At 56.7% G+C, this 22,139-nt stretch overlaps 1 protein-coding gene across 1 annotated transcript in view; it reads left to right on the top strand.

Annotated features, from left to right (window-relative positions):
• Positions 1 to 21,935, top strand: part of XKR7 (XK related 7) — a 39,228-nt gene extending 17,293 nt beyond the window's left edge. Inside the window, exons 2-3 of the mRNA XM_044455573.1 lie at positions 18,231 to 18,430; positions 20,974 to 21,935. Coding sequence (XP_044311508.1) covers positions 18,307 to 18,430; positions 20,974 to 21,935 — 1,086 coding nt within the window. The 5' untranslated portion in view covers positions 18,231 to 18,306. The remainder of the gene's footprint in view (positions 1 to 18,230; positions 18,431 to 20,973) is intronic.
• Positions 21,936 to 22,139: the final 204 nt, after the last annotated feature.

Raw genomic sequence — 22,139 nt, 5'->3', positions numbered from 1 at the left:
ATTTAATAAATAAGGACCGCTTCAGGCAGAAGCAGGACAGCCCCAGTCCTGCCTCTGATTTGCCCGTGGCTCATCCGTCATGAAAGTGTGGAGTCAGCGTCTGAGCAGCCTTCCCCAAGCTGGCGCCCTCTGGGTGTGTCGGATTGCAACTCCCATCATTCCCAGTCAGCAGGCTGAGGAATGCTGAGTTAGTATATTGGCCGAAGGGCTGCATAATCCCAAATTCAAATTCCTGACTCTTTTTCCCGGACCAGCCGCAGTACCTGAGTCCAGCTACCCCACAGGGCCGTTGAAAGATGCTTTGGCGTGTGAGCTGGGGCTGGGAATTATCCCCGTCCCTGCTGCGATTTGGGCCAGCTACAAATACTGGGAAGAGACCTTTGCAGGGCCGGTGGCAGCCTGCAGAAGCAGAGGTCCCCACATTTCATCCACGATTCGTTGTTGGCACACTCGCTCCTCCGTAGCAGCTTTGTGAGCGGCTGCTTCGGTTTCCCTCATTTTTGTGGCACAAAAGGCGGTGCTTTCAAACGGTCATGGTGGTTCTTATCGAGGAGGTGAGTTGGCGGGGGGCTGCTGCTCACCACCTCCCCCCGGCCTCCTCTCTCTGTCTCTGTCTCTCTCCCCTGCACACCCACCCACTCACAGGAAGGCTGCTGCACCCAAGATGGGCTTGGGCAATTCTTCATGGCTGCAAGCCGCAGCACAGTTTGCATTTTATTTTATTTTATGATTTTATTTTATTTTATTTAAAACTTATCTGGACCATCCCATTACCGGTCTCGAGGTGGTTTAACACTACAAAATGTAAAAATTTAAAACACAGCGTCCTAAAATCATCATAAAACCCCAATTAAAACAGTCAGATCTTAAAACATTGGGAAAATAAAAAGGTTTTGGCCTGGCACCGAAAAGAATAAAGGGATGGTGCCAGGCGAACCTCTCTGGGGAGCGAATTCCACAATTGGGGCACCACCGCAGAGAAGGCCCTGCTCTGGGTCGTCACCCTCCTAATCTCCTTCAGTCCCCGCAAACTGGCAGTAATTTGCTTCCGAGGATGCCAACAGTGGCAAAGAGTCGGACCTTGCCCGTCACAGGGAAACGTCACTGGGAATGTTTCCCGTAGGAGCACCGCTGAAATCAACAGGCGCTACACAGCAGTAGAATATTTAAAAGAACAGAGAATGTGAGGGATTAAAAGCTGGGGAGATGTTTGCCTAAACTTAGGCATGTCTTGGGAGAACAAAAACGGGAAGCAGCTCTTCTTGGATAGCACACAATAAGGAGAGGCCTAATCTGAAACAAGCATGTTCTAGAGCTACGGGTTCTTGAGACGTGGCCCAGGGACCCCTCAAGCAACCCATGTGGGGAGAGGGGTGTTCCTTTGAACGTGAGTTCCTGAAGAGCTCATCCTCTTTCGACAGCAGGTGAGGCTGTAGCAGGAAGTTCAACCCGCAAGCCGATCCTGATGCGCGGAGCTGAAATCCACTGTGTCTGGAGGATACCAGCTTCACGTATTTATTATTTATTATAAGTATTCTTAGATCACCTTTCAGGGCAAAACCTTTGGTGTTAAAACTCAGCCGGCACAATAATCCAGAAGCCGCCTCTTGCAGCAGGGCAATTCCATCCTCTTCCGGATCCCTTCCATATTACCCACCTTTATGTCAGTTGTGATCATTTGCTTTCCCTCCACCAGCATCTTGCTTAGTGTGGAGCTAGCGATTCACGGCCAGGGTCTTCTCTGTGGGATCCGCTTGGTCATCAGCTCTGGGAAATTAAATGGTTTTCCGAGAAAGCAGGCCAGCAAGCAAGCAAAACGCGGAGTCAGAGGAAGCCTTTGATTCCAAATTTTGCATGCGGCTCTTCGGCAAGGCCCGGTGACGTCCCATCAGGGTCTGGGAGCCGGAGAATATTATCCTGGGCTGAAACACAAGCTGCATGATCAAACGCTTCGCAGATAAGGACCAGCATCCCTTTCTGGTGAGCTGACGGAAGGTGAAATCTCATTCTAATAAAAGCAGACTGGCTTTGTTCCTGCGGCGAAGACGGAACTGGGAGGGGGCACTGCCTGTTGGACTGGCAGAGGCTGTGCAGGAGGAGTGGCTCCTTTTTGCTTAAGTTGATTTCCTTCCTTCCTTTTCCTAGAATAAGCTTAATTTATCGCAGCAGTGAGAGGAAGCGGCAGCAACGGGCTGCAGCTGAAAAGTAGGAAAATCGGAACGCTTCCCTCATGACATCCACTCCATTCTCCTGCAGCTGATTCCCTTGCAGATGGGGTGGGCTACAACTCCCATCATTCCCATCCAGCACGGGCACGGGCGCCTTCCGGGGGTGTTTGACAGCAAACCCAGCCATCTCCAGGCACTGCTCCCAGCAGCTACGTCAGCTGGGGATGATGGGTGCTGTAGTCACACAGATGAGGGGGCGGCGGATTGGGGCAGGCCTTGAAGCCGCTCTCTGGGGTGCCAGGCAGGTGCCAGGTGCCTTTTCGGTGGGAGGTGCTGGGGGCCGGAGCGGGGGGTCCGGCGTGCCGTGCCCGGCCTGCCACGGCGGTGTCCTTCGCACGGCCCCCTTCCTGCACCCAGGAAGGGCGTCACTGCAGCTCCGCTCTGCCCGGCGTCGCCCGCCGTGTGCCCTTCTGGAAGTCGTGGGCTGCTTGCCCTGCTTCGGAGACAGGGAGCAGTACGCATGTGTCGCCCGCGTTGGCCGTCCTGGCTGGGGGGAGTCCTGGCTGTGTGAACGGGACCTGGCTGGAGGGACAGGCAGGCACGGGCCAGCATGAGCGCGCATCGGCCCTCTGCGTGTCGCAAGAGAGGCGCTGACCGAGTGCGCTGTTGACAGACCACATCCCTCTCTCTGCCCTTGTCGAGAGGCCGACGCGATGGAACAAAGGCACTCCTGCCTCTGCCGCATCTGCTTCTCTCCGTCTCTCTGATTGTTTGCTCCTGAGACGATGCTCCTGAATGCGGGCGTTCGGGTGGGGGGACTGGGCTGCCTCGGCTGTGTGGGCTGCAGAGCCCGGAAAAGCAGTCTGGGCTGGTTCGGTGCATTTAAGGCTGCTCCTTAAAGGGCAGGTTCCGATATTACTAGGATACAACGGTGCTCGATTCAGCATTCCGAGCAACCCATCTTTTAAAATAAAAGCAACTTTCCGGTCCTCACGGTTGCAAAGAGAAGATACATCTGCAAAACTTTGGAAAACCTGACGGGAAGACTGAGTGTGATCCATACTATTCCTCAGGAGCATAATTGTGAGGGAACCAGTTCAGTATGATCCCATTCGTCATTTCAGTGGGTCCGGTTGTCAGGTGGAAAGTAGATCTGGTAGAGCTCTGGGTGTTTCGCGATAGATCTGTAAGACGTGGGCTCCTGGTTGTTCAAACCTAACAGCAACAAAGTGACTCCACCCCATCCCCTGCCAGATTATGATGCTGAGGTGAAATCCACCAGAAATACGTTTCTGTGTCTCGGGAATTTGAGATCCATTCAGTTCTAGTACTCATCACAGGGCTCAGAATTCTTCAGCTTGGTGCAGAGGGCTCCCCCCACATCACCCAGCCCCGGTTGCTAGATCTCAGGAATAATTACAAACAAATTCCGTCTTGCAAGTGGATCCGGAGACTCCACTTGGAGTAGGGGGCTGCATACAAATCTTAAAAAAAAAAAATTATCGTGGAGTTAACTAAGCGCACGGCAATCCAGACAATCAGCTCTCCAGCCATGAAATCCCCACTGCTTTTAATCATCGAAGTCAAAGGCAAGCTGGGAGGTGGCTTGGCGATTTGCAGGTTAACCCCAACACTACCGTGCTTTATGGCTGATTTTGAAAGGTCAGGAAGTTCTTGCTGCATCACCTTGGCGTGTTTCTGACGACTTTGCAGGGGAGCTGTCCTGCGAAGCCGTTGATATCAGTGCAGAAAGCTCAGGGCTCATAAGATGAAAAACCTGCCCTGCCAAGGAAGCCTTCACAAAGAGGCGGCGAGCAGCAGGCGAGCCTGAGGAATCAGCCCTGGGTTCCAGCACGCGCGGAGGCTGCGGAGGGAGCCTGCCCTTCCCACAGCGGACTGGCTGTGGTGTGGATCGTGGCTGGGGGAGTGGCTGACACGCATTGCTACGCTGGTGCAACTGTGCAAGCCGGAAGTGCAGTTCATAGGATCACCGGAAGTCGTGTTGGAAGTGGCCGGAAGGCCATCATGTCCAAGGCCCTGTCAGCACAGGACACCGAGGAAATCATCCCTCACACATGGCTGCCCAGCTGCCTCTTCATAGAATCCTAGTAAAGTAGAGTCGAAGGGGGCCTTGAAGGCCATCTAGTCCAACCCCGTGCTGTTGCAGGACATCACGTTACACCCTCCCACTCAGAGGGCTGCCCAGTTTCTTTTTGGATGCCTCCAGTGTGAGAGAGCCCCCCACCCCTCCAGGCAGCTGGTCCCACTGTCCTATTGCTCTGACAGTGAGGAAGCTTGTCCTGATGTCCAGCCTGAATCTGGGTTGTCGCAGCTTGACTTGATTATTCCGTGTCCTACACTCTTCTGGCATCAGCAAGAAGAGGTCTTGGCCTTCCTCTTTGTGACAGCCTTGGAGGGACTTCTAGAGGGATCTCATGTCCCCCCTCAGTCCCCTCTTCTCAAGGCTGAACATGCCCAGTTCTCTCGGTCTCTCCTCACAGGGCCGTGTTTCCAAACCCTGGGTCATTTTCTCGCCCTCCGCTGGATCCTTTTTGCATTACCTGCATCTTGGTGCCCAGAACTGAACGCAGGATTCCAGATGAGGACTGACTAATGAGGAGTATAGGAGCATATAGTTATGTGCATGTGAATTAGCATCCGCAGAACAACATTTTGGTTTTGAAACTCAGACTCTGTCAGTGAGCAGACAACAGAAGGAAGGTGCCTGACAGTCCGCAGAACAGATGCAGTAGACTCGGCCAGATCCACAAGTCCCGGCCGGATGGACAGTTGGCTCTGAGCAGCTGGGCTTTTACGCCTCCTCCCACCTGCCTGTCCTCGGCCTCTGTCCTCTCTGAGCCGTGCCCAGAAGCTTCCCCCAGCTCTTGTAGCTGCCGTTTGCCTTCCTCCTGGTTTCCCTGCATATCGTGTGCCTGATTCTATGTAATCCCCCAGTTGCATTCCTCAAAGCCTTTCATGGGGCTCCAGTGGTTAAAGAAAATTTGGCAGTGGGGCATGAGGAAGAGGAGGAGGAGATCATCAACAACAACACCTCCTTCTGCCCTAGGGTGAAATTTCCTTTTGGGAAACCGCTGGTGGGCCTCAACACAGTGGTGGGTGGGGCTTACGGCAAAGGGGGTGGGGCCCACAGTGACAGGGCAGGGCCGAAATGCCAACCTGCCTTAGCGCAAGAGTCTTCCTGTCCTGCCTGAGCCTTTGGCGAGGCATTTTGACCTTTCTGAATGGGGGGAAAGCCTTTGCAAAAGCTGGGAAATCTCCGAAAGGTTGTTGGTCAGGGGAAGGGGGCAGCGCCTTCTAGGTAAGCTGCAAGGGTCAGAAATGTTCCTGGGGGTTGGCCTGAAGGTCTGACTGTACGTTGGGCAGCTCCGAAGGATTTTCCCGCATCCCAGGACCCCTGGCCACTGTCCCTGAGAGAAGAACTTGGGGGGAATTTGGGGAAAGAAGGGGGGATAGCGAAAGGGAGAGAGCTGGATGTTTGTCCTAGTCACTAAATCAAGGGGTGCTGGGGCTTCAAACCTCTTCAGAAGCCCCCCCCCCCTTTCGGATGCAGAAGCTCCTCTGACAGAGGCTGGATGTGAGAGGCTTTTTGTGGGTCAGAAAAAGTGCTTTGCACAGGACCCCAGGCCTTCAATTAATATTTCACAGGCTGGAAGGCACGGCCTGGACATTGAATGGTTCTGGTGAGCGCCAGGTGACACCAGCAGCTAAATTTAGCGGCTGAGGCTAAACTGTGCATTCCGTCTTGTGAGTGTGTGTGTGTTTTTTAAACCGCAACCAGAAACCCCGTTGAAGCTGGTCACTGGGTCCCAGGCCAGCACATGGCAGTAATTGGGACGTAATGACACTGGAGCGCAACTATTAAAATCGCATTATTTGCTGACAGGAAGGCCATTTCTCTTGTCAACCCTTCCAAGGTCCTTCTGTGACTCTCAGCAGGAGAGACATAAAGCGCAATGACAAAAAGATGGGAGGGCGGAATGAAGGAAGGGAGCTGGTGTGCTGCAGGAAAATGGGCCCTCAATGGGGCCACAGGGGCCTCAAAGTGCCCCTTCCAGGAGGGAAATGTGTGCTTGCTTTCCACGGGCATCTCGCTGCTAAAAGCCATCCTTTGGCAGCAAGAGGACAGGGTGATGCAGGGCAGGGAGACGCATTTGGCAGCAGCGGGTGGCACGCTCCGCCGTCAGCACACGCCTTTAGGCCACCCTGCCGTGCGGTTCAGGGACCGGCTCTGTCTCCCAGGAGAGCCCAGGCACCAGCAGGAACTGGGCATGGCTTCCCGGAGGCGCCTGTCTCGATTAGTGCAATGCACGTGGTGCGGGGCGCCCTCGAAGGCGAGTCACGAGCTGCGGCCGACACAGAGGTCCGACTTCCACTCGCGCAGCTGCAGAGGCGATCTGGGCTTGGCAGCAGCAGACCCGAATGGGGAGGGTTGGCCTCTGCAGCCCCGGCAGCGGCTCTTCCTCCCGGAGCCCCTGCGAGCCTCCAGGGACGGGGCCCGCGGAGGAGACGCGGCTTGTGGAGGGCGGGGACTGGGTCCTGCCCGGGCCGGCAGTTTTGCGCTGCTGCTGCTCCGGACTCGGCAAACCCGAAGGAGCAGCTTCTCCCGCTTCTCCCGTGGAGGCGGCCCACAACGTCCTTGCTCAGTGGAACGGCTCCGCTGAATCTTGAAGCGCCTTTCCCAGGGAAACCCAGCAGAGAACGCCTTTGCAGTCCGTTTACCGCCCATTCCACAGAAAGAACAAGTGAGGTCAGAGGCAGATGAGGAGGGGTCTCTCACAGGTCAGGGGAGCGGTCCTTGCAGCCCAGGTAAGGCTTGCAGACCCAAATGCCCATTTGGGACCAAATGAGGGTGCCCCCCCCTCTCCCCAGCTCGCGATCTCCAGTCCTCCTCCGTCGTAACCCCTGAAAAGCAACAGTTGAGCTCTGCACCTTGCTGGGAGGTGAGGGACACGCCCTTGGCTCCTTCCGCCCTGGTGCGTCCAAAAGTGAAGCACCGCAGTGCCGTGCTGGACATATCTGAAAGCCTGGGACATCGTCCAAAGCCCATTAAATCCGCCGTCTCTCCCTCCCCACCTTCCTCTGCTGCATATTTGAAGTCTGGGATTGACGGTGTCTGTCACACGTCAGTGTCCTTGGTAACGCAGCCATCCGGAGCACCCGCCACCGGGTGACGGCGAAAGTGCTGCTCTCCTGGTCCTCCTGCCAGGCCCCCCCCCCCCCCCCCCCGAGAAGCGCTCGGCCTGGACTGGTGGCGTCCACGCCCGTGCAGCCCTCCCTTCGCCCCGACTTGGAGCGTGCGTGCCCCAGGGATCCGGGCGGGTTCCGCTCCCCTGCTTCTGCCTCGGGGAAGTGTCGCGGCAAGCCACGCGTGGGCTCCCTCTCACGCCCCGGCTCGACGGGGTGCCGTCTCTTTGAGCCAATTTCTGCTTGGCTGGCAAGTGCGATGGGCTGCGCTTCTTCGGGCTGCAACCAGAAGAGAGCACCTTGACTTCAGGCGCAGGCGCAGGCAAGTTCTGGAGCACCTCCCAGCCCCTTTCCTGTCTCTCTTGCACGACAAGCGCTCCGTCTTCTGCTTCCACGGCCAACGTTTGAACGCACGGCTCGAGCGATTGTCCAGCCCAGTCCTCAAAATCAGAGTATCCAAGAGCGAGCAATGCTGATTTCGCCGACCGCTGAGAGTGTGGGGTGGCTCCCTTCGCGCGCGCCCTAGAAGCATGCCTTCTTGAGTTGAGTGGTGCGGATGGTCCGGCTCCACTACTGTTGCCCGGGGAGTTCCCTGTGCAGTCACACATCAGCCGCACAGCCTCCGGGTGGCCGGTCTCTTAGCCACCCCTGCATGCCACCTGCATCAGCCGGGTGCAGTAGTACTGGCCTACCTCACAGGGTCGTTGTGAGCCGCTGAAATGTGCAGTATTTAAATGACACATTGCTGAAATTAATTTGGTGGTGTTGCAGCTGAGTTGTTGGGTTTATCCAGGGTGGTCTTTAAGGATGTGGATCTAGTACCCCTTCCCCCATCTTTTACATACTGCCTAAGTCTGGACCTGTATTCTGCTGAGAACTGGGGAAGGTCAGTCCTTAAAAATATAACAGTGGAAGCTGTTTACTAGGGAAAGGACCGTCTGAGGTTTGGCATCCCCTCCCCAGTAAGCTTCACCTGCGGCCTACCTTGATGTCATTTCAGCATCCAGCAAACACCTTTGTATTTGCTTCAGCTGTTTAATCTCAGTTGTTTTATCTTCATGAGGTTTTTTCTGCCTGTTTTGAGAGCGCGGATCCTGTTGCTGTTAGTTTGTGGGTTTTTGTCAAGCTGGTTTTGTACTGTCACCCACCCTGGGAATGCATTTGGTGGTATTTACGGTGTGTGACTTGCAGAAGGACAACTGGTTGAATACAAAATTGGAAAGGCCCTGCTGGGTTGGAGCAAAGATCTCTTGCTTTGGCGGGCGATTTGCAGCTCAGCAGCCGCATGCATGTTTTCTCGGACTGGAGCCCCACTGTGATTAATATAAATGTTAGCTTGCGGTCTTCTGCCATACTTTATTTTTTCGAAAACTCCTGCGCATACCTGTGAGATCAGCCCAAGTGTAGAGCATTATGTGAGACAACCCCCACATGCGTGTAAATAGCTGCATGAACATACTGCAATTTATATGCATAATTGCTACTTAATTTCCCTTGATAGCATGTTGGTGGATGCGTTTTCTGACACTCAGAATCTGTATTTATCTATTTAACTTATTTATACCCTGCTGTTTAGGGTATGACTCTCACAAGGCAGTTTATAACAATTAATAAATACCAGCCTGCATAAATCAGTCATTCAATGCTGAGTGAAATAAAAACACAATTTATGTAAAAATATCTGCTTAAGAGCCATCCATGGAGGTGTCCTATGCCCCCCTCAGGGGGGCGAATGCCAAGGAGGTGGAGCCACCACTGAAAATGCCCTGCCCGTGGTACTTAGCCTCTCGGCAGCTGCCCTCTAAGACCGGTCTCAGTACCAGGTGGATTCATCATCTGGTCCCAAACTGTTCAGGGCTCTGAAGGACAAAGCTGTAACTCTAAACTGAGCCCAGAAATGAAAAGACAGCCAGGCAACTCATTCAGAATTGGTGTCACTTGGCCCAAAGACCGAGCCCAGCTCGGCATCCTGGGCAATGCATTCTGTTCCAGCTGAGATGCCACGTTGTCTTTAAAGATCCTGACAAGGAGCCCCGTCCGCAGCTGGGGCTGGGTGGCTTTCTCTCACTTGTACCAGACCAGAGGACGGGCACAGGTAGGGCTGGGTCCAGGAGAATTGATTCCCAAGAGGGGGACCTGCTTTTCCAGGGACTGGAGCCCCACCCGAAACCAGTTGCAGCCTCCAGCCGGACCAGCAGCTCTCTCCCCGGCCAACAGCCTTGTTCTTATCCGCAGCGAGACAGGTTGCGCCCCTTCCCTGCCCCAGAACCAGCTCGGGAAGCTTATTCCAGATCTCTACGACCGCCAGGGCTCGTAGGTGGAAAGGAGAGGTGGGTCATGGGTACCTGTCTATCAGTGAGCGGCACCTTCCCTCTGGGCGGCTGCTCCCAGTGACTTTGTGTGGATGTTAAAAAGAATGCGCATGTGGGGGGGGGGAGCCTCAAGGCACCCCAACAGGAGGTGCCCCAGCACCGAGACCCCGTCTTCCCTTCCCTAAGCCCAGATGCCACGCATTCACCTGCACTTAACGCAGGGGAAACTGAGGAGCTGCGGGGATGCGGGCCAAGGCTCTGTCCCTGGTGAAGAGGCCATGGGGCATTTTGTAACTGTTGGCTAATGAGCAGGTTAACGACATATTAGATCAGTCGTCATGTCCGTCCCAGTCTGAGGCAGCGGAGTGGCTTCAACCTGGGCTGTAGGAAAGCTTGGAAATTCTTGTGCTGGAATAAAGCAGCCCAATTCTGGGTGCGCCTCTCCTGCTTTCTTCTGCCCCGCCGGCAGGTACGCAGCAGCCGAAGGGGCATCGCTGACTTGGGCTGCAGGCACCAGGCCGTGAGAGACCGAAGGGCCAGGCTGGCCTGCCTGGCCAGCTTCCCTGTCCAAGCCTCTGGTTTCCCAGCCTCCAAAGCCTTCCTGCTCCATCCAAAGTAGGGGCAGGAGGGGCTGCCCTGGACAGCAGCAAGGTCTGTGCCCTCAGCTGCAGAGATCATTTCGTGGCCGCAGAAGCTTCCCAGGCCACATCCCAGTGGTGGGCGGGGCCACAGGGAGAAGGGGAGGAGCCAAGCACCCGCAATGCCCACCTCTTCTAGCTTAAATCTTCTGCTGCCACCAGTGCTGAACTTCTGTTCCATTTTGGGCATTTATCTCTTTTTTATAATAAGTTTTATTCAAAACAACGGAAAACTAAAAACAACATCAATCATCAGAAACATTGGACCTGCTGGGTCAGCCCCCACATTTTTTTCTATTTATGATAACTTAAAAACATATTTGAATCTATACGAAGTCCCGTTGCTCTAGCCGATAATAAAAAGAGTCCCGAGTTTGATAGAAATTGGGCATTTATCTCTTTCAACTCCACAGAAAAGAATTTCAGTTTTTCAGAAGGAAGGGAGGAGTGAAAGCGGTTGGGGGCCGAGGAGGCGTGGGGACAAGGGAAGGGGGTGTGGCTCTGCCCCCCCTTTCGTCTCCCACCCACCCACTTATTTTTAATTTCGGATAAGGTTCGGGTGAACTTACATCGAGTTGCATTTTTCATAGGCAGAAGGTGGGGAGGGTAATCTCAAGACGGCACGTTCATAGTTCATAACCAGTGTGGTGTTGTGGTTAAGAGCATGGGACTGGGACTCAGACGATCTGGGTTCTGGTCCCCGCTCGGCCATGGAGCCCACTGGGTGACTTTGGGCCAGTCACAGACTCTCGGCCCAACCTACCTCACAGGGTTGTTGTTGTGGGGATAAGATGGAGGAGGAGATGTAAGCTGCCTTGAGCCCTTTGTAGGAAAAAGGCAGGATATAAACCAATCAATCAATCAATCAATCAATAAAATAACGGGCCTTCTTGCGAAAGAGGAAGAAGAAGGAAGGAAGGCGGCTTGAAAGGAAGGAAAGATTCCTGGCCGGGGGGGCAGGTGGCCGCCTGGCCAGTGGTGCGTGGCGGGCTGGGCCGGGGGGGGCCTCTTCCACCCCCGGTGATGGATGGTGCTGGCAGCCCCCCAGGAGACAATTTCCCCCAAAAAGCCGCTGTGGCACAGGGCTGCTCAGCCGCCATTTAAGCCGTCCGTCAAGTGTGCTGGGCCGGGCCGGGCCGCAGGGAGCCATTTCCCAGGTCACGTTCACTAAGGAGCCGTGACTTATGTGGCAGATGGGAAAATGAACTTTGCCGACGGTTGCCCAGGGCACGTGATGCCTTGGTGAAGAAGGCCGGGCGGAAACGTGGCGGGCCCCCCTGCCTCCGTGTGGAGACGAGCGCCTCTGCCCCCTCCTTAGAGCTGATGCATGGGCTGAAAGCGCCAGAATAAGGTTTTCTCCTGGCCCTCGATGGCTAATGGAGTCGACCGGCAGCATTTTATGGATCCGATATAAAAGCCATCCGTTAGGGTGACAGCTTTACTAGGTCAGACGGAGCTTTATGGCCCCCCACCTCTTGCTCAATCTTTCTCTTTTCACAGAGACGGGAATTGGCTTTGATAGAAAGCGGGGGGATTTCTATCAAAAGTGGGGGGATTTCTCAGGAGCGCCTCGCCATGATCACAGCCAGACGGGTGCAGGTGTGCGTGTGCACGCCACGACAGAGAACTGCATGGCGCCTGTGAGCATGCGGGCTCATGTCGGGCACAGGGTCCAGCCTGTGGGTAGTGCCAGGGTTTCATTTCGGCTGAAAATGGAAACTTGGCGACGTGTGACTAAAGGCCAGAAATGGAGAAACTGTGACAAGCACTGTGTGAGCAGGCGGTCTGGGGTAGATGAGATGACAGGTAGGCAGGTAGATAAGTAGACAGGTAGGTAGATAACCAACAGGTGCTGGGCGTGATGAGGAAAGGAGAAGGAAGAGCCACGGCTGGCTGTGATGCAAAGAGTGTTTTTGAGTGTTTTGTGGAGCAAAAGGTGTTTTTTTCTCATGGGCGGATCCAGTGAGTGATGGGCTGCCCCCCCTCGTCCCTGCCTAGGATCCCATCAGGGCTCGGCACTCACGTGTTTTCAGTCCTCTTCTTTCTGAGTGGGGCTTCAGGCAATAGGTCTGCGCATCTGGGCCAGACAGGGCCCCGTGCAGCTGGCCGTGGCCCTTGCGTCAAGGATCCCTCACCCGTTTTGGATCATGCCCTGCAATGCGCAGGATCGATTTCATTTCCGTACCACCCGATAGCTGAAGATCTCTCGGTGGTTCTTAGCAATTAAGAATCCCAAGTACAGCAGAAAGCATGGCATAGAAATAGAATAAAGGACAGCACAAACTGCCACCATCCCGTCCCGCTTTGCCTCCCACTCGGCCAGGTGAGACAGCACCTGGGCTCAGGTGTGACTCCTCTTCCCCTTTATGCATTCCTTCCTTCTTTCGGAATCTGTGCCAGGAATTGTGCAGGTATCTTCTGCATAACAGCTCAATAAGCATTTGCCCCAGGATAAGCGTGCACGGGATCGCAGCCTTCACTGCCTTGTCGGAACCACATTCATTTCAAGACTTCGCTTGCAAACATCTCTCCCTTTTTTGTAGCCAGGGAATTTTATTGTCAACTGAACCATCCACAGCCGCCGTTTGGAAGGAGCTCAGTGGCTCTGCAGGGGAGAAAACAGGCGTGACTCCAGACTGGGGTTGATCAGTCCTGGAGAAATCTAGTCATTTCCGGCTACCATGGCCTGGTCCCCGCACCCTTTGCAATACAGATCAGATAGCAATGGCGAAGAACTCGATTTCGGCAGTCTGGGGCAATGAGGGAGCCGGGAATCCTGCTAAATCAGTGGGGCCATTCAACCCTTCGCTGCAGAAAGTCTGTGAGACTGAAAGGTGAGGCAAACGTGAATTCAGAGCAACGAAATGTGCCCAAATGCTTTCGTTTAGCAATATATCTTAGCTCACTCAAGCAGTGATTTAATATCCAAGGAACAAAAGGATTGTGCTTCTAAAGCCATTTCCTAAGCAGAAATGACAATCTCCTTGGATTTCCTGCCACATCAATATTTACTGTAATCTAGACTTCAGTCGGAAACCTGATCCTGACTTTTAACGATGGCCTGGGGCCTGCTTTGGTTAACCTTTTTTCCACATTAAACACAAAACAAAAACAACCCGTGCCCCAAAAACCAGTCTACTGTACGTTTGGCCTGGCAATTTAGGAAATCTCCTTATGGATGCCTCTTTGCCCCTCCTTTCGGCTTTCATGTTGCCAAGGAGTTTCGATTCTCTTCTTGTTGTTTCCTGTGAGCTTCCGGTCGAGCCCTGTCATGCTGGACTAGGAGGACTGGGCTGGGGTGCGGCAGAGCTTCCCGTTGGTTATTATATTAATCCCCTTTTCACTTTTCTTCTTACATTAATGATGAGCTTGCTGGCTGAGTTCCAAATGCTTCTGGAAGTTCAAGAGCTTCTTTGCTAATCGACAGCATCAGAGATAGGCTGCATCCGACCTGGAAGGTCCATTGCTTATCGTGCCCAATGGCCATCGGCAGACTTCACTCTTTTACATTTTCATTTTCATCTTTCTTTTTATTTTTGAAGTCAAGTCAAGTCGTGGCCGTGGCTGCATCTTGTGACAATCAAGTCCTGACCTGGGGTAGGTTGGAGGTGAAGCAAGCATCATCTTCGGTTCTCCTCCAGCCTGTGTGCAGTGTTTTTTGTGTGTACCCAAAGATATAATGTGTGCAAACCAACTCTGTGTTTGCAAACTTGTGAATTGTGTAGGTGGGCCTACTGGGGTGCTCATGGTAAGGCCAATGCTGCAGCTGTCTACAGTTGACACATCTGCAAGACACTACCAGCTCCGTGCTAAACAGGTCTACTCAGAAGTAAGTCCCGTGGAGTTAAACGAGGAGCTCTCACACAGCCTTAGGCAGCTGTCCTCTACCCACTTCCCTGGGAGAAGCACGCATCGAATCAAGGATTTTGGAGCACAGTTGGCACCCCGCTGGCCCAGGCCAAGGGTCCTTCTCACCCACCGGCCGGCCAGCTGCCCCCGGGATGCCTCAAGCAGGGCTCGAGTCCGACAGCGCCCTGCTCTCCGCTTCCCCAGCCGCTGGAGTTCACGGGCTTCCTGCCCCTGAAGCCAGTGGGAGCGAAAGGCCATCAGCCCTCAGACGCACGCACGGCTTAAGTGGGCATCCTGCGCTGAACAGCAGGTCGGACTCTCTGGCCGCTTCCGGCCCCACCTTTCTAGGATACTTTGATCAGGTCTGGTAGCCATGGGGAGCCACCCCCCTCACAAATGCGTCCAACCCCCTTTAAGGGCCGCCCAAGCACTGGCCTTCACGGCGTCTTGTGGCAGTGAATCCCACCACTGAATGCACGCTGCGAAGAAGACGGCCTTCCTTGACCCTTCCGAATCGGCTTCGGAGGATGTTCCGGCTGGATTTCCGCACCGTGGGAGAGGGAGGGAGGCGTCCGGCTGCACGTGACTGGCTTGTCGCACCGCGAGGATTGCAGGCACCTATGCCGTGGACACGGGACCGACTTCCCGCCGATCCACAGTGTCGGCAGCCGCCTCCAGCGCCAGCCTGCCGTGCCCTGTGGACAAAGGGGCGGGCCGTTCCTTGGAGAATGGACCGGAAGCGGCCGGGACTCTCGCCCAGCCTTCTCCAGCAGCGCCCTCCAGATGTTCTGGGCTACACGCCCCGGCACCCCGCGCCACAGAGCGAGCTGTTGTCTGACACGAGGCAGCTGCAGGTCTGCGACGGGGGCTTCGTTTGGCCCGTCCCTGCTCTTAAAATGGCCTGGATGGATGCTGCATTCCCCAGTCCAGCTCCTCCTCTCACAAGGGCAGCAGAGATGGGGGGGCCCAGTGCTGTAACAAACCCACCCTAGTCTGTGGGGCGGGGGAGTAGAGAAGGGGGCCTTTGTTTGCCAGAAGGAAAAGCACAGGGTTTTTTGGTTTCGGCGTGTGTGGGGGGGTTAAACAGAACAGTGTCTCCCAAACACCCACCCTCGATGCAGCTTGACTGGCAGATGGTGCGCGCAGTTGTCCGTCACAGAAGCCAAGTCTCTTCTCGTCATCCAACCCTGTGAGTTCAGCACTTCCAGCCATGTGGCTCAGGAAGACCAGCTGCTCCTGCCTTCTTCGATGGCACATTGGATCCGGGCTCCACACAGCACCCCCCGCCTAGCAAAATGCCCCCCCCCCCCCGGTTGCCTGGATGGGCATTTTGTGCTTTCATTCTAAGTCATTCTGGACAACGTGGGAAGTGCCTTGCAGCCGAGCATGCTCCAGAAATTATTTGTCCCGCAACTTGCAGCTCAGCATCCCACTGGCTCAGTCACTGCAGATGAGTGCCCAGTCAAGGGAAGGGTGGACCTGCAGGCAGGAGGATCCGCTGCACCTTCCTCCCACTGTGGTTACATAGAAACATAGAGAGCGAGCCAGAAGGGGTCTCCCGGGCCATCTAGTCTGACCCCCGGCTCCAGCTGGCTCTGCTCACGACATGCCCACCATGTGGACGTCAAGCCTATCCTTGGACACCCGCACTGATGGGGCCTCACGACCTCCCGTGGAAGCCCATTCCACGCCCTGGGGGTCCTGACTGTCAGGAAGCACTTCCTGGCATCCCAATTGAACCCGGATTCCCTGAGCTTTGTTCCATTGGAGCTTTGTTCCATTGTTTTTTCTTGCCCTCCTCTGCAGGGGAAAAAAGGTCATGGCCCACCTCTGCGTGACACCCCCACACGTACCTGTATGTCGCTAACAGGTCCCCTCAGAGTCTCCTCCTCTCCAGGCTGGAAAGACCCGGCTCCCTCAGCCTCTCCTCGTCTGGCTTCCCCTGCAAGCCAGCCATCATCCCCGTGGCCCTTCGCTGCACTGAGTCCAACCTGGCTACACCCCTCTTGTAACGATGGTCAACGCCTCAAGTTTGTCTTCTCTTCCTTCATTTCCCCTGGCACAGCTTCTGCATTTTTTAAGGAACACTTTTCTAAGCATGGAGGGCAGGGGTGGAAAAGCCACACTGCGGATGGATTTCCTGCCCGTTCTGCATTTCCAAAGGACACCGAAGCTCCACAGGAAAAGAGCAGCAGCCGACCAGCAGGCTGACTGAGCCTGCCATCGAGATCGGGAAAGCTGCAGGGGAGTTTCCTCCTGTACAAGTGACCCACTGAGATAGGGATGAGCTGTTGGAGGCTTTGGCGGCAGAGCACCCGGCCTTGTTCAGGGAAGGCCTCGGGGTCAGACGCGGAGGTGCGGTGACAGATCGGAAGGGCAGTGGCTCATCGCAAGCATCCCCCTCCTCACGCCCCCAAGGAAGGTCCAGAGCACAGGCAGCTGCACTTCTCCCTATCGACAAGCCAGTTCTAGCCATTCCCACCAGCGGGAGCCAGTCCTGGGCAAAGCCCCAGGAGTCATCGCCGCCCATTCAAAGGCAGGCCACCCCACAGCCTTCCCGTTGCGACGTGGACGGCTCGGAGCAGTGCCACTAGTGGTCCGCCCACTGCAGCGTGCATTCGGCTAAGCCCGAGGAGGGCCACGTCCTGTGCGTCCAGCACTCTGGCCATGCGGCCCTCCAGGCCGTAGTTCCAGCTGGCCGGAAAGGCCCAGAGGAGCAGGCCAGGGTGTGCTGCCAGAGAGCGCAGCTCCCCCGTCGCTCTTCCCACGGATGGTCCATGGAGACAGGGAGGGGGAGGCTCCAGGGCATACAGCTTAGCATTTGTCCTTTTTCCCGTGGCCCTGGTCCCAGGCTGTCTTTGGTAGCTAGCACTGCCCGCTCCTTCCGGGCACAGCCGCATCGCACGCATCCCTCGTCACGGGACAGCCAGCCTGGCGTGGCCGTGCTGGGCTCGGAGGCTCCAGGTGCAAGGCTCCGCTTGGCCACGAGGCTCCGGGTGGCTCTGGGCCAGGGTGATGGCGATGGCGATCGCAGCCCTGAGTCCTGCCTTGCTGCGGCCGCATTGGCCCTGGCGAGGACGCCGCTCACCCGGAGTGGCTCCTTCTGGCTGCAGTGGTCCTTGAGCCCCAGGTGGCGGGAAGGGCAGGAGGGCCCCCAGCTGCCCCGACGCAGAGCGAGCGCCACTGGGGCAGCTCCTGGGAGCCGGGCTGGGAGCGCTGGGGAAGGCAGTGGCCACCTCCCCCGGCAGGGGCCAGTTGCGGCGCGTGGCCTGACGCAGGCAGGCAGGCAGAGCGAGTCCGAGTCGCGGGCGGATTCGAGCTGGACACTGGAGGGGCCGCTTGCGGTGAAGGCCCTGAGCTAGCCGGGCACAGAGGCCCCCGCACCGGAGGTCTTCCCGCAGAGGCCGGGCAGCCAGGGGGAGACCTGGTCCTGAATCAGGCGGGGTCTTGGAAGCCCCTCCCGCTCCACGACTCTGCCTCACACCCCACGAGGCGCCGGGAGGTGTCCTTGCGCGGGTGCGCATGCGTCTCTCATGCCTGTGGTGTTTCCCTCTCGCCTTTCCGCCTTTCCCTCTTGCAATTCCAGCGGGCAGTCAGTCCCTCAAGGATGTGGTCCACAAACCCCTTGGGACACAGTGGTGCTGTTCAGATGATGATGGTTGTTGTAGTAGTCATAGTAACTCAGATGAGATGGCGGAGCGGAAGCATCCCCCATCCCCCAAGAGGCCAGCTTGGAGGCAGAGCGGCAGGCCAAGCGGGAGTCCAGCGCTCGGTCTGGGAGGACGGCTGAGACTCTGCCATGTCCCCCGGCTGGACCGGCTCCGTTGGTCCCCGGTCGTTGGTGGGATGAATGCCACAGGCCATCCCAGTCAGCTGCGGGGTGGGGGCTGCATTGCCGCAGAGGGCAGGCCGGGGCCACCCTCCCGGCCCCATTGCCCCGGTTCCCTGCTTGCTGCCCCCGCCTCGGGGCTGTGCGGGGACCCAGGCCCAGGACAGGTGCAGTGCTCACCTGCCCCTCCACAGACCTCACTCGCCCCCTTCCCCCCTCTCTCCCGCAGGTACCTGCGCACCCTCTACCTGGGCCTCCAGAGCCGCTGGCAGTCGGAGCATCGCAAGCGCCACTTCTACTGGAGGATGATGTTTGAGAGTGCCGACATCAGCATGCTGCGCCTCCTGGAGACCTTCCTCAAGAGCGCGCCCCAGCTGGTGCTGCAGCTGAGCATCATGGTGCAGCAGAACCGCATTGAGCCGCTGCAGGGTGAGTGCCGCCCCGAGAGCCACACCTGGGCCGTCGGTCAGCTGGCGCCTGTTTGCCGTGGCCCAGACAGTCCCTCTGCTGAGATCCTGGACCTGGTGCGGAGGCAACACCTGCCGTGAACTGGTCCCTTCCCTTCCCTTCCCATCTCCCTGCTTGTTCCCAAGACAAAGCCGAGAACAGAGGCAGCTGCTCACAGAAAGAGCTGAATCCGAAGTGGAAATTTGCCCCACCCCTCCCGTTCCAGTAAAACGCCTGGCTCCCCCCGCAGGGTGGCTCTTGCTGCCTGAGGGCCAAATGGGGTGCACGGCAAAGCCCCTCGCTTCTCCCGACGCCTCCCCACCAGCCTGAGGAGTGGGTCTTGCACCCGCTCCCCCTTCCCTCCTGGAAGCCTTTCCTTCCCTCCCAAAGCAGGTGGATTCTCATGCTCTGCCTGAGCAACTTCACTAGGCAGTTGAAGGAGCTTCGAAGGCTTTGCCTTGCCCCCTCCACCTCCGCTTCCTCCTCCTCCTCAGGATCCAATGATGAAGAGTCTGCCATGCATGAGAGATGGGCCACGCTTTACAGAGCCCGTGCCTGTCCGTACAGAGAGATCCCCGTTGCTTTGCCTTCCCCCACTCGGGGGGGTCCAGGGTCGCACGTGTCAGACCAAACGGCGGTTGTAGTCCTTGCAGAGCAAGGTTTGCTGGTCTTCCCAGGGCCACTAGACACTCGGTCTTTGGCAGTCCTGTGCACCATCGCTTGCTTTTTCCTGCTGTGTTTAAAACGGACCCTTGTGATATCTGAAGAGTATTTAAGTTGCGCATGAGAGTTTGAACTGCAATCCTAAACTTATGTACTAGGGAATAAGTCCCATGGGATATTGCGCAGCTTACTTCTGGGTAAGCATACAGAGAATCGTGTCCTTAATTTCCCAGTGGCCTTTGAGCAAACACAGCTTTTCAGCCCTCTTTGTAATGCCCCGGGCAAGTCATTTCTAAATGCAGGGCAAATAAGGCGATTGAGTTTAGCACTGAGAATTAAAATACTACAGGTATTTTGTCCTGTCCCGCCCCCCTCCCCCCGTGCAACACAAGCCTTTCCATTTTTTATGAAAGAACAAAAGCGTTATCCTTTTCCATGCTGTGATAATTTTCAGAAGCGTTATATCTCTTCTTGCCCCAACATCCTTTCCTCTTGTGCACACCGACTCTCCACCTTTCTCCCGCTCTGGTCCCTCCACATTCTGAGTTGTTTCGTTTTGTTTCTTCCATTCTCTACCTCTTCCTTCTTCCAGCCTTCCAGAGGCCTCCTATTTCCCGTTTCAGTCATAAGAATGGCGGCGCTGCAGGCCAGGTGCTGGATCTTCCATTTCATTCACTGTGCATTCATTCATCCTCTCTTCCTGGCCTGCTGGCCACGCCGGGGAATTCAGGCCGGGGAATTCGGGTCTTAATTGCCACATCTGATGGACTGAAATATGGCATCCGCATCCCTGGTTCTTGTCCCTAGCAGCCCCGGGAAGCATCCAGTGTTGTTCCTATGCCACACAGATCCGTTGAGACAGACGGGGCTCGAGTTCGTTGGGACTAGCTAAAGTCTCACTCTTCCAACGGGCCTGATAAGCTGCTCGCCAGTGTTTGGCTGAGGGCTGCCCTGATGTCACGGCTGATGGGGCACGAAACCGTCTCCAGCCGCTGGGCAGGCATGGAGTGCAAAAGGCAGGCGGCTTCCATATAGCCTGAAGTGCCTGATCCTGCCTAATCTCGGAAGCTAAGCAGGGTCAGGCCTGGTCAAAAGCTGGATGGGGGACTTAAATGTTGTGAACCCCCCCAGGGAGCTTTGGCCATGGGTGGAGAACGGCCCCTAATTCCGTTGTTTTTGCTGGCACCCCTTTGGTGTCCCCGGCGGGATTGCTCGGGCTGGTGGAGCATCCAGACTCTGCAGGTTGCTGTCCATCAGCGTTTAGTAGGTTGATGTGCTGGGAGAAAGCAGGCAGTGTTCCTTTATGAGACCTCCCACAGTTGGGTGCCCCTAGAGAAGATGGACTACAATGGCCATCCTCCTGTGTCGATCATGGGAACTGTTGTCCAACACATCTGGGGAATTCCTAGGAAGGGAGGCTGCTGCATCAGCTCTCTTCCCATTTCCTATATGACTACAGAAATCCCTTCCTGTGTCCGTTCCTTTCCAGCTGAAGAACAGAGTCCCCCTTCCAGATGAGAACGGTGCTTCCTTTCTACACTCCACCATCTTTCTTTCGCTCCGTTATATTTTTACTGAGTGGGGAATGACCAGTCTAACTCCTCACTGTGTTCTCCTTACCCTCCGCTTTCCCATGCATGTCTCGTCACGCTCTTGGCCCCTCCGTGTCCGTCGTGCGAACGCGCTCCCTCTTTCCCTCCCTCCCGCGTCCTCCACCTGGCGCTCGAGCCACGCCGCCACCCAGCCTCCCTGCCACCCTCCCCCCGTCGGCTCCTTCCCTCTGGCCTTCCCCTCGGACCATCTCCGAGGCGGTTGGCCCCCCCTAACTCCCCACACCCTCTTCTCTCCCTGTGCCTGCCCAGGCCTCTCGGCTTCTGCATCGCTGGTCTCCCTGGCCTGGACGCTCGCCTCCTACCAGAAGGTGCTGCGGGACTCGCGCGAGGACAAGATGCCCATGTCCTACAAGGGGGCCGTGGTGCAGGTCCTCTGGCACCTCTTCACCATTGCGGCCCGCGCCATCGCCTTCGCCCTCTTCGCCTCCGTGTTCCAGCTGTACTTCGGCATCTTCATCGTCACGCACTGGTGCATCATGACCTTCTGGATCATCCAAGGCGAGACGGATTTCTGCATGTCCAAGTGGGAGGAGATCATCTACAACATGGTGGTGGGCATCATCTACATCTTCTGCTGGTTCAACGTCAAGCAGGGCCGGAGCCGGTGCCGCATGGCCATCTACTACGTCATCACGCTCTCGGAGAACGCCGCCCTGACGGGCCTCTGGTACTGCTTCCGGAGCCCCTACGTGGTCTCCGAGTCCAACGCCTTAATCATCGTCTGCGTCGTCACGTCCAGTTTCGCCTTAGGGGTCTTCTTCATGTTCATCTACTACTGCCTCCTGCACCCCAACGGGACGATCTTTGGGCCCCAGAGCACAGGCTGCCTCTGCAGCGAGGAGCCCTCGGCGGTCCCCCGCGGCGTGGGCCCCCACGGGGACGCGGTCACCAGCCCCCCCCGCTCCCTGCCCAGGACTACAGGGGCCGAGAGGGAGGGGGTCCCAGGGGACAGAGACAGCTGCGTGCCCGTCTTTCAGGTCCGGCCCAGCGTGCCCCCCACCCCTGTGGCGCACGTCCCACGGACAGAGGGCCCCGTCATCCGCATCGACCTGCCGCGGAAGAAGTACCCGGCCTGGGACGCCCACTTCATCGACAGGCGCCTCCGCAAGACCATCCTGGCCCTGGAGTGCACCTCTCCCGCGACGCCGCGCCTGCAGTACCGCAGCGTGGGGGCGTCCCAGGAGCTGCTGGAGTACGAGACCACCGTGTAGCCCGGCGAGGAGCCCCAGAACCACGGAGGGCGCCCGCCCGGGCCCAGCCCGTCCCGCCCCGTCCCGCGGGCCGTGCGGGCTGCCCGGAGGCCAGGGGTGCGGCCTCATGCCCCCTTCCCACTGCCTCTGGCGGGGGGGCGGGTGAGGGCCAGGAAGATGAGCAGCGGCTCCCCCCACCCCCGTTCGCAGTTTTGGTTTGCCGCC

The sequence above is a fragment of the Varanus komodoensis genome, unplaced genomic scaffold (assembly GCF_004798865.1).
Source record: "Varanus komodoensis strain SLA01 unplaced genomic scaffold, ASM479886v1 scaffold8, whole genome shotgun sequence".
Classification (NCBI taxonomy): domain Eukaryota; kingdom Metazoa; phylum Chordata; class Lepidosauria; order Squamata; family Varanidae; genus Varanus; species Varanus komodoensis.
The sequence above is the reverse complement of the archived record's forward strand: the minus strand, read 5'-3'. Positions and strand labels throughout refer to the sequence as shown.